The 12,501-nt window shown below is 39.9% G+C and overlaps 1 protein-coding gene across 2 annotated transcripts in view; it reads left to right on the top strand.

Annotated features, from left to right (window-relative positions):
* The window catches only part of LOC307017367 (uncharacterized protein), a 147,519-nt gene extending 137,449 nt beyond the window's left edge, over nucleotides 1–10,070 (top strand). For both annotated transcript variants that reach the window (XM_079646957.1, XM_079646958.1), the window contains 5 exons: nucleotides 1,221–1,338; nucleotides 1,492–1,587; nucleotides 1,726–1,822; nucleotides 5,786–5,837; nucleotides 6,745–10,070. In XM_079646957.1, the coding sequence (XP_079503083.1) occupies nucleotides 1,221–1,338; nucleotides 1,492–1,587; nucleotides 1,726–1,822; nucleotides 5,786–5,837; nucleotides 6,745–6,910 (529 nt within the window). In that variant the 3' untranslated portion in view covers nucleotides 6,911–10,070. The remainder of the gene's footprint in view (nucleotides 1–1,220; nucleotides 1,339–1,491; nucleotides 1,588–1,725; nucleotides 1,823–5,785; nucleotides 5,838–6,744) is intronic.
* Nucleotides 10,071–12,501: the final 2,431 nt, after the last annotated feature.

Raw genomic sequence — 12,501 nt, 5'->3', positions numbered from 1 at the left:
CAAAACTTTATTTATCCAGGTGAATCCCTTGAGATCATTGATCTCTTTTTCAAGGGAGACCTGCTCAACATATTTTATTCCCAAACCATACAGTATCGGGCGACTGTGGCTGTGAGGGAGTGCGGTCGTCTTTCAACCAGAAGGTTGTGGGTTCGATCCCAGCCCATGCAGTCAACATCTCGATGTATCCTTGGGCAAGATACTTAACCCTGAGTTGCTCCCGATGGCATGGCCAACGGTGTGTGAATGTGTATGAATGTTAGGTCCTATAGAGTAAGGTACACTGCTCTGTATGAATGGGTGTGAATGGGTGAATGACATGTAGTATGTAAAGCGCTTTGAGGGGTCTTAAAGACTGGATAAAGCGCTATATAAGTACAGTCCATTTACCATTTATCGGTTTGATCAGCACTATGACCTTTGGAATTGAACCTGTTGATAACACCACTGTAATGCTAGGCGCAAGGAAATGAGCATAAGGAAGCCGCTTCATCCTTTAATTACATTTCACCTTGAGAAACTGTTCATTTTCAATGCCCCTCCGACACAGGGCGGCAGTGACACATGCACAACAGCAGTCACATTCAGGAAATGTTTTTCCCAAAAGATTGAAGGGAGAGGTTACAGAAGCTGCTCGAGGCAGCCTGTCTGATGCTCTGCAGTCATGTTTCAGTACAGACTTAGATATTAAGTCCAAAGGAAACTTGAGTTGGCAAATTAAAAGCAGCAAACTTTATTGAAAGACTATTATTATGACGCTGTGATCAAACCAATAACCTGGCTCTGATACGGTATTGTCTCAGTGTTTCATTACTGCAGAGGACACTACCGTGTGCAATCGCTGTGTTCAGGTCCTTCATTCCTTCAGCTTGCTTCATGTTCTCTTCTCCTCCAGTATTACCTGTTGCAGGTGAGCTATAGTGCAACCTCAGCCTGTGCACATAGCTGCCATTGATCTACAGTCATGTTAGTGGCTTTCTGGGAATGTATGTTTAAAAAAGCTAATATGGCAGGTCAAATTTTCCCCATTTTCATCACTTGATTGTAACCATGACTTGCTATAAACAGAGAATACATTATTTATTTATTTATTTATCTACTGCAAGCTACCTTCGTAGATTTTAGCATTTATCTGTTGCTGATAGGAGTGTTATCAGTTTTAAAATGTTTACACTTTGAAAAAGTACATCCAAGCTGACCAGAGGTCTGTTTGTTTCCAGGTTACGCCAAATCGATGTTGAGTTCATGAAGAGGTTGGGAAAGATAGTGAGCATCGTACCTGTCATCGCCAAAGCCGACACACTCACCATTGAGGAAAGACAGGAGTTCAAAGAGAGGGTAAGGGACAACACAAACACACACACACACTCAACTAAATGCTATTTTCTTTAGTTCCTTACGTGTCCTCCAGATGATGTTTTAAAGCGTTATAAGAACTAAACCTTGTTTCTTGCTTCGGTAAATCTTTAATAACCTCTGACTCATTGACAGATAAGGCAAGACCTAGCAGCCAATGGGATTTGTGTCTACCCCCAGAAAGAGTATGATGAGGATCCGGAGGACAGCATCCTTAATGACAGGATCAGGGTAACGTCTACACTCCTGTACACTACTCACTATGTCTATAACTGTTTGTGCTGTTCTGATAGCTCAGATGTTAAAATGATAGATGGGCCTGTCTGAGACATGATCATTGAACATTGTTATTTCATATTGTGTGTTCAGGAAAGCATTCCCTTCGCTGTGGTGGGAACGGATAAGGAGCACCAGGTGAATGGACACAAGGTGCTGGGACGTAAAACAAAGTGGGGAATCATTGAAGGTAAAGCATCACTCTAACATCATTTCCTTTTTCATTTCATTTCAAACCTTTATTTAACGAGATTGGTCCCATTGAGATCATAGATCTCTTTTTCAAGGGAGACCTGCAGCATATAGGTTCCACATGAAACATAAAACAATAAATGACATCATACATTATATTTACAGGATACATTTACATAGTTATAGACATTTACAAGTTCCCATAGTATCAACAAGCATTTCATTTAGCCTAACTTTAAAAACATGCAGAGGAATGAGATTGCTCAGTTTCAATTCTTGCTGAAGATTGTTCCAAGCAAGTGGAGCTGCGCACATAAAAGCTGTCTTACCTAAGACAGTCCTTGCTCTTGGCACATCTAACAATACTACATCATGCGATCTCAGACAATAGCTGCTTGCAACTCTCTGTGTTATCAGAGAGCAGATATAATACGGGAGTTTACCCAACAAAGCTTTATTAAATAACATGTACCAATGACTGAGCCTCTTTACAGTAAGTGATGGCAAACCTGCCTTGGCATACAGTGTACAGTGATGCGTAAGTGCTTTACAATTTGTGACAAATCTCAGTGCGCTGTGATAGGCGGCATCTAACTTGTTCAGCCAATAGGCAGGTGCATTCATATACAACAAATCACCATAGTCCAGCACAGGTAAAAAGGTCACAGTGACTAGCCTTTTCCTGGCCTCAAGCGAGAAACAGGACTTGTTTCTGAAAAAGAAACCTAGCCTAACCCTCAGCTTTTTAAGCAGGTTATTGACATGAAGTTTAAAAGTAAGACAATCATCAAGTTAGATACCAAGGTATTTATAACAGGTAACCACTTCAAGTACTTGTCCTTGCATAGTAACAATATCTAAAACAAGCTCTGGTGTCTTTTTAGCTTTTGAAAATAGCATCACCTTGGTTTGATCAACATTTAAAAGAAGCTTAATTTCAGCGAGCTGGGTCTGAATAATGTTAAAAACAGCCTGTAATTTAACACCAGCCTCCTTAATGGAGGGACCTGCACAGTACATCACGGTATCGTCCGCATAAAAATGTAAAGTAGCTTCATTCACATTTTCACCTAAACTGTTGATATATATGGAGAATACAAGTGGACCTAAAACAGAACCTTGAGGAACACCATTAGCAATGTTTAACCACTCAGGAGACAGCCCATCAAAGTGAACACATTGGGAACTTTCAGAGAGGTAGTCCACAAACCACCCTACTGCATGGCTGGATATGCCAATACTGAGTAGCCTCTGCTTTAAGATGCGATGATCAATGGTGTCAAACGCTTTGGAAAGGCCTATAAATAGAGCTGCAGCACCTCTGCTTATTATCTAAAATACTCGTAATGTCATTCACCACTTTCATTGTCGCAGTGATGGTGCTATGTTACTTTCTGAAGCCTGACTGATGTTTAGACAGGATATTATTTTTACATAAAAACTCCTTTACTTGTTCACTCACGAGGCGTTCGAGCACCTTCGCCAGAACTGACAATTTAGAGATTGGCCTATAGTTATTTAAAATAGTTGCCTCCACTCCTTTTAGTAAAGGCAAGACATAAGCAGACTTCCATACTTTAGGAATTGCATTTGTGTTGAGGGAGAGGTTAAAAAGAGTAGTGAGAGGAAGAGCAATAAAATCTGCAGCTATCTTTAAAAAGAAAGGTTCTACGTTGTCCGGGCCAGCCGGTTTCTTAGGATCTAACTTGGTTAATGCTTCATGAACAACATCAACAGTAAAAGGAGTAAAACTGAAAGGGTTTTCCAGACCACATTGTTCAGAGTCACGGATTGGGGTGTTCACAGCAGCAGAGTTAGAAACAGAATCAAACAGAGAGCCACAGGACACAAAATGCTTATTAAAGCAATTTAGCATAGTGGCCCTGTCCGATATAGTGCCAGATGCTGTGGTAAGGCACGGAGGTAGCTCATTACGGATCTCACCGGTGGATATCGATTGTATGGCTTTCCAAAATTTCCTAGGATTATTTAGGTTTTCTGTGGTAACTGACAAATAGTACTTCGACTTAGCACTTTTGACATTTGAAGTGAAGCTATTTCTTAGCTGCCTAAAACGCAGCTATTCTACCTCTGAGCCTGATTTCCTAGCCTTTGCCCAGGCCTTGTTTCTCTCATGAAGGAGACTAGACAGTTCAGCAGAAAACCAAGGATTGTCTCGTCCCTTTACTCTAAATTTACGCAGGGGTGCATGTCTATCAATGATCTCCATAAAACCAAGATAAAAATAAGACCATGCAGTTTCTACATCAGCACACAGATCGATTTTTCCCCAATCAAAGCCAAACAGATCATGAACAAAACCCTGCTCCGCAAAATGTTTTATGTCTCTCTTAATAATAATACGAGGTTTAACCTTTTGGACCTTAGTGTCCCTAATTGTGGCTACAGCACAGTGGTCACTCACATCATTCGCAAATACTCCCACAGATGAGTATTTATAGGGAACATTAGTTAGAATGAGATCAATTAGAGAGTATTTATTAGGGGACTTAATTTTAGGGCGAGTAGGACTGTCAACAATCTGAGTAACATTCAAAGAGATACAAAGGTTTTTAAAATCCTCTGATACTGCAGTTAACCAGTCCCAGTTAAAATCTCCAAGTAGCACTATTTCCTTGTAGTCTAGCTGCGATAAAAGATTTGCTAGCGAAGACAAGGAGTCCTTGACAGCTGAGGGGGGTCTGTAACAGCCCACCACCATGACCTGTTGCCCCTTTGCCACTTCTATATTTAAGGCAAAAAATTAGAATTGCTTACTGATAGATTTGGAAACTAATGTGGATACACTGAACTTATTAATAACATAAATGGCAACGCCACCACCTTTATTAGGCCGGTCAGAACGATACACATTATAACCATTTAAGGCAATGTCAGAGGCCAAAATAGATTTATTTAGACATGTTTCTGATAAAACAATGACGTCAGCGTCAGTCGAGCTCGCCCAAATGCGGACAAAATCTAGTTTACCAAACAGACTGCGCACATTCAAATGGATGAAACCCAACCCAGACCTAGCTTTAAAATCAGCAGTAGTAGCGATTTGACTACTACTACTGGGCGGACCAGGGTTAGTTTGTACGTTTCCTAACAGCAATAGCAACAATAAAACCAGGCATCTTTTCCTCTTAATCGACACACATACATACATCAAATCTGATATTTACATTCACTTCTTATAGTTGCTACTGTATGGATGTGCAGCAAAGGCTTTAAAGGACTATAGCAGCTGCCTCTTACTACTACAACAATATGTGATGATGATGTTTCCTGAAATGATATATACACTCCCAGGCCACATGTGGTGCACACCATACTTGCCAACCCTCCCGATTTTCGCGGGAGACTCCCGATTTCATTGCCCTCTCCCGGTTTCCTCCTGGGGTCATATTTCTCCCGCATTTCTCCAGATTTCGGACAAAATCAGATTTACTCACGACTGTTTCCACTCGCACTTTAATACATCTACACCATTGTTTGGTTTCCATGGTAGCACGTCTCTTTAGTAACGCACGCAACTGAGAGGGTGTTCAGCATGGTGAGGAACTCTACCCTCTGCTCGCTCCTTTCCTGTAAAATACAGGTCCAGCAAACACATATGCTCCATCAAGGATGGTGCTACAGCCAGCAAGGCATTGCACTTAGCACTACAATAAGCATGTGTAGATGTTCAGAAGTCAGTTTCCCCGCTGCGAGGCTAACAGTTCTAACAGCACCAGCGATCAACTAGCACCCCCCGCGCGGTGGTTTTGAAAAGGTGATGCTGATTTCTGAGGCCTCAAGGTTGGCAAGTATGGGCATGGGATATTTAATAAAACATACAGACACATAAGTCTCCACTGTATCTGATTCTTCCAACAAAAGGTCCTCTTTTTCTGGAAATGAGTTCACTGGCTGCATTGGAAGTCAAATTTAAAATAATTGTATTTCTGTTCCACAGTTGAAAATGTGGAACACTGTGAGTTTGCCAACCTGAGAGATCTGCTCATCAGGTGAGATTGACTGTGTTACTACACCTTATCATAAAAACATGTCATTTGTGAGAACCGCAAGAGTCACTGAATGTTAAACAAACCACTGCTGTGGTCAATAGGCGCGTTCACACCGCAGTACTTTTCCCACTTTAGTTCTGATATAGTTCCGAAATGTCGCATTCACACTAAAAAGAGCCGGAACTAAAATTAGTTCATCAGAACCTTTTTTGCCCCCTTTTCAGTCCCTGCTAGAGAGCAGGGACTTTCGTGGGAGAAAAAGGTTCCTGTGTCTGATTGGCTGGGCGGAATGCAAACCACGCCCCGTCAAACTCCCAAAAACATTTGTGAAGCCGCCATTTTATTAGCATTATTAGCATTAGCATTAGCCCAGCGCAGAAACGAAGAGAGACTAACTTATGTCAACACCAAATAAAACATGGGAGCGGTGGAGATGAGGAGGTGTCGGCGTTCTGGCCGTTTACTCGGAAGGCTTCAGTAGAAGCTGCTGGGAGTCCCAGCAGCTTCTACTGAAGCCAGTCCCTAACTCCGGGGACTTCCGGCCGGGGATTTTGGGCGGCAGTATACGCCGTGAAGTTGTTTGGGGCCTGCCAGTAAACCCAAAGCAGAAGAAGTGACGTCAGCGGCTTCATTTGCCTAATCCTCCCTCAGGGACTTATTCTGGTGTGAACACGATCTTTACTTAGTTCATGAGAACTAAAGAGTTCTCATGAACTAAGTTCTGATTAACCTTTGTGGGAAAAGTACTGCAGTGTGAAAGCGCCTAATATGAATTTCGACCCATCAACCAAAGTGCCACACAAATGTGACCGATGCCAGCTTTATAATAATAATAGAATAAGACAGAGTAGCATAATGATGACCAAGCTTTGAATCTTCCTTTCTGTTTCTGTTGTTCTTTACAAAGGTCTCACCTGCAGGACCTGAAAGACGTGACGCACAACATCCACTACGAGACGTACCGCGTCCGGCGGCTCAACGAGAGCAACGTGAGCTTCAGTGAGCTGGGCCTGGCCCCGTGGCCCCTGGAGAACGGGACCAATGACAGGGGCCAATCAGAGAGCCACCTCTGATCCTCAGAGGAACGATCACGCTCATCCAATCACAACGAGAGATGTGAAAAAGAAAGATATGTTTTTATATTTCCTTTTTTGCCCACATAAAAAATTAGATGGAGAATTTGTTTTCCTCTTTTACTATATGGGACAGGCTAGTGAATTGTTTTGAATGAAAAATTATATTTGAATTTTATTACAATACATAATAAATGCATCAGATTTGGATATATGAGAAGCAAAGTGAGCGAGCATGGTCACACATACAGGGCAGGGAGAGCAGCATGATGACAGGAAACAGACTAAGATTAACATTGAGGTGTGTAAGCACCTCGGTGTTAGCTATATCAATTGTATATTATATGGCCAAAAGTATGTGGACAGTCCCATACCCATGAAATGTCCAGGTGTCCACAAATGTTTGGCAATGCAGTTTGTCATTATTGTTTAGAAGTTTGACCCTAATGAAAAAATGGAAGATGCCGTTTAAATGTTTAAGATTTCTTTATCAAGCTTTCAGGCCACATTTAAGTGCCTAAAGAAAGGAACATGCTTAATATCTTCATCATCACGTTTTTTCATAGACTTCTATTAACTGACGTCTACTTCTTGACATGGATAGAATGAAACTAGTCACTAGGTCATTGGTTGAGTACTGCTTAATGCTAGTGGAAGTATTTACCTCACTCTCTTGCTCAGTGCTCCACCCAGTGGAGACAATGAACAGAAGAATTCAGTGTGAGATGCTCGTGTGAACACGGAAAACATACAAAAGACATAAATAATACAAGTTATATCATCAGTATAATATTGAATTGTTCTAGGTGAGATATTTATGGTCAAGTCTTATTTCCACACGTCACTGGGCAGATGAGGTTTAGGATAGGATAGCTTATGTGTGAATTATTACCTACAGTTTGTATTATTGGTGTTCTCCATTTATTATTTGTCAGTTAAAGTGGACTGTCTCCTGTCACATAACTGCAGGACAGTAGAGAAAATGTTTTTTGCCATTAAATATGGGCATTAATAGGAAAAAGTGTCAGTATTTCCATTTAATTTCAACAATATTGACTAGGAATTCAGGGGATGAATTGATATAATTAGCATTTTGTGAAAAGCTGTTGACTCTCTTAAGATTCTCTGAATTTCTCTTGAGTTTCTTTATAAACCAAGTCATGCATGCAATATGCTTAACCAGTTATACACCTCACAGGATTTGTGTACAAAAGGTGTTCATTATGCACATCCTATAAACGTACTCACACCTTGACAGCAGCACAAAGAATGACAGTAAATAAAAGAGTAGTACAAAATAAATCAAAGTAACTACCCTGACAGAGGTGTGACCTCTGGCCTTCTGAGGGACACTATACAACATCACAATAATGATCATGATAAAAAACAAGCTTATCCTCCACTATCTCCCGTGATCTGAAAAGTTAAAAGATGATGCAGCAGCATATGCTCTCCCCTAATTGGGAACATTTGAAAATTAAACTGGAGCTCAGAAAAAGACACAGGCTCTTAATTGATCATATTTCCCGCCATTGTTTACACATTTTGACAAACGACTTAAATGTGCCTTATCATCAAAAGGTGTGTAGTTGTATTGTTTACCTGCTCAAACCAAGTGGAGCTATAGGTATGTTTCATTGAAAGGGTCAAAGCTTCTTCTTGCTCAGTGTTTAGGTGTAGCTGATCACAACATTACACAACAGCAGGGCACTGGGTAGTTCTCTTTAAATAACAGATGAATGAATGAATACTCCAGCCCTGATAGCTTCCACCTCTTATGTTCAGTCAGCTCCAGGATACTCTGTGATGGTTGAATTATATTGTATGTAATCACCTCTTGTTTCCTGCCTGCCATCATTAATACAGAGAGCTTGAGTGACAATTTGCATGATATTCATTTAGTAATGTCCCTTTTACTGTTTTTGCATATATTAAAAGATCATTTTCTTCAGAGCAAAGGGAGCTTTTCTGTTAGAACATTAATGACAGCTTTAATACTGGTGGGCATGGTGCAGCTGGAGGTGGATTGTAGAATCAACCATCATCATCATCATCATCATCATCATCATCATCATCATCATCATCATCATCATCATCATCATCATTGTCATCATCAAGTTTGACCATCTGTGCCTTGGTTTTGCCCTCATGCTTGTTAAAAAATAAAAACATCATAACAGCCATCTTTCTGACTGCAAAGCAGTTCCATACACTAGGACATTTGCTGCCAAGCCATAAAAACAACATTTTATTTGACCAAATGACTTAATTGTATAGTTTGATTGTAGAAATGTTTCACACTCAATGTATCTAATCTCATTTCCAGGTAGAAAGTAGATCCAGTAGAGCAAAAGAGAGTGGGGTTGTGAGTGCAGCCGTGTGGCGTTGGCCCAGAAGCTAATGGTTAGCAATCAATGAAATAAAGCAAATAGAACCTTGGGTCATCGGAACGTTTTTGAGTCGTAAATGTTGGCAGCAGAGTCTTAAATGTGCAGAGTGGCTTCAGGTTCTAGTTGTATGCTAGTGCAGCAAGCTAGCTATTGAAACTGACTTGTGAAAACCATTGAGCTCCTCCGAGGGAGGAAAATGCTTGTTATAAAGGCATATGTCCTATAATGTTCTAGATGTTCAGAGTTGTTATTCCTTTTTTCTTTACACTTGTACTTTTTCTACTGTCAAAATGTCCTCTGTTAAAAAGGTCCAGAAGCTACTCCTTGACAGGTGTTACTACTGAAATGTAAACCATGCTCAGCTGTATTTTAATGGATAACTGAATATATAAATGAAAATGTAGACTACTTCCTTTAACTTCACATAATGTTGAGTGAGAGTAGGCTCCATGCTTAGTTAGCACCTATTTCTGTCGCTACATCTTCCTTTTTCCAGAGTTATGGCTCAACTTAATGTTATCCAAAATGCCAGTTATCATCGGCACTGACAACCAACCCACCACCGACACAATTGCCATTAATGCTGATCACATACAGCATGTCAGACTTTCTGCTCCGTATCCTGAACCTGTCAGCCCTCCACCCTTGTATTTTATACTCAGCATGTACTAACAGATTTTGTATGAATATTGTCTTTGTTTTTTTATATAGTATAAATGATGCACATGTTAACACTGTTGATTTACAAATAAATACTTGTCACCTTCTCAGTCAAGTGTGAATTATTTGTAATACATTTGCACCATCTCAAAAGCAACACTTCTGGGGCCTCAGATCACAGGGGGCCCCAAAGCCACTGTGTGTCATTTAGTTTTTCATCGTAAAGTTCCCATTTATACTGTGTTTTATAAGTGCTGCTGGAAGTTTGGTGCCTTTTTGTCATCTGGCTATAGACCCCGTAGTGGAGGTGAAATGCTGCCCTCTATGGATAGATATTACACATTGTATTTGTAATACCCACACCAAAATACACGGAAGGATTAAATTAGATTGTGTCTTATGACTTACTTATTAAGGGATATTTTTATAAACAGGGCCTTAGATTTAGGTAAATCAGCTGACTGAATATTACATTTTCAATTAACAAGCTACCAAACAGAGTGATACCAGAATCTGTGGCTGCTAATCCAGCTTTCGTCACTTCATCATTAATTCTATAAGTACCTTGGTGTTCATATAGATAGTACACTCAGCTGGAGGGTCCATGTTAAGGATCTGTGCTCTAGACTTCAACAGCGATTGTATTTTCTGCGTAGACTCCGGGCTTGCGGAGTCGAGCAGAAGTTCATGTTACTGTTTTATCATGCAGTGTTGGAGACTCTCTTCCTCAGGCTAGGAATAGTATGTTGAGTTTGTAGTGCTAAATGTATATCATTTTCTCACAGGATATATAATGAGACAACACAGTTAGTATGCATTGTGTATGAATGCTTCAGCTCTTCAGACCAACATAGTAAGATGTGAGCATGTTCCTAATTGTGTTAGTATGCAGCCTAGGTCTGCTCTGTTTAATAAAGCAAATCTGCCACTTTTATATTGTAGAATTTGTTAAATTAAAGCAGTCTTTAATTGTTTGTCCTAAACATAGCAATATATGCTTTTGAAATGTAAAATGTCTTTGAAAAAATAATAGTATACAGTTTATATGGTGTATCACCTTTAGCTTGAAAATACATAGATGTGTATTTTTAATCTATAAAATAAATAAATAGACAGACACTTTATTAATCCCAAATTGGGAAATTATTTAACAGCAGCAGTGTGTTCAGGTATTAAAATATTTAATGTTGGAATAAAGTATAAACTACTCAACACAAGTATAACGCACAGCAATCCATAAGAGAAGTCCGATATGTTCATGAAAACTCCCCAGGAGACACACTAACGTGGCCGAGTGGACTTCGGAGTTTGCTGCATGAGTTGCACTGTATGATCTGTGGTGTTGTGGGCTGTCATCCAAAGACTGAGTAGCCAATGGGGACGCACCCCTGAAAGTCCCGCCCACCTGGGATGTTTGTATCAAAATCAAAAACAAAAAATGACGGAGCGTAAACGAGAAGAGCTGCAGAGAGAGCAAAAGTCTGATCATTGAGAAAGAAGAAACAAGAACTGCAAACAAAAACCTATGTTAAAACAAAGAAAAAAGACTTATAGTTTACATGATTACACAAATGATTTGTTTGCAACTTAGTTTTATTTTTGAAATTTATTATATTTTGCTTGACTCAGTTTTTTTCTTCTTTTAAACTCATAGTTTTGCTTTATTCTGAGAAAGTGTTGTTTTATCTTTATGATACAACACTAATCCCATAATAAACGGTAAGCATTGGTAACACAACTTCCAAAGTTACAGTAAAATAAAAAGGACCCTGACTCAAACAATACACAATCCAACATGTTCAACAGAAGATAATCAGTTATTGTTTGTACACATGGTACTTTACATATATATCTGTTTGTTTAAAGTGTCCAGGTGATGCAGACAGGCTGGACCAGAGAGTGAGAGACAGAACTGGACTCCTCACAGCAGTGAACTTCAGCACAGGTACAAAGACTCTATTTTTCATACTGTACAAAGAATCAAGAAAGATATTGGTTTAAATAAAGTATTGACTTGAATACACTGATATACATTCCATTAAACAATACTAAATACTAGATCACCTACACATCAGTTAAAGAGCAATTTGCAGGTTAGAGACACCAGTGAATACATGTGTAGGAAAATGATGAATACACTAGATTTTCAAAACAAATATACAGAAATATACACAGTGACATCTGGCGTCGTTTTAGTAAGACATTTTCACTTCCGCATAAAAAAGCCTCCGCACGTGACCTCCCGCGTGTGACGTAACATGGGGGAGAGCGGCCGGTCTAACATATGAATAAACATGGATCACAATGCTAGTTTTGACACAGAAGGGGTTGAAAATATATATTCGAATGCATATGATTATAATTATGAGTCTGCTAGGCGTCCAAGAGACCAGGAGCAGCCAAGGATTAGAAGAAATAACGGTCATCGGAGAGAAATGGAGCTTTGTTGTGTGGGGAACCAGTGGAGAACAGAGCAGCTGTCTTGGTGAGTGACCGGCGTTAGCCACAGTTAATGTTAGCTAACGTCAGTCACATCACAAC

The sequence above is a fragment of the Notothenia rossii genome (genome assembly GCF_949606895.1).
Source record: "Notothenia rossii genome assembly, chromosome: 8".
Lineage (NCBI taxonomy): Eukaryota > Metazoa > Chordata > Actinopteri > Perciformes > Nototheniidae > Notothenia > Notothenia rossii.
This window is presented reverse-complemented; position numbering and strand designations above follow the sequence as displayed.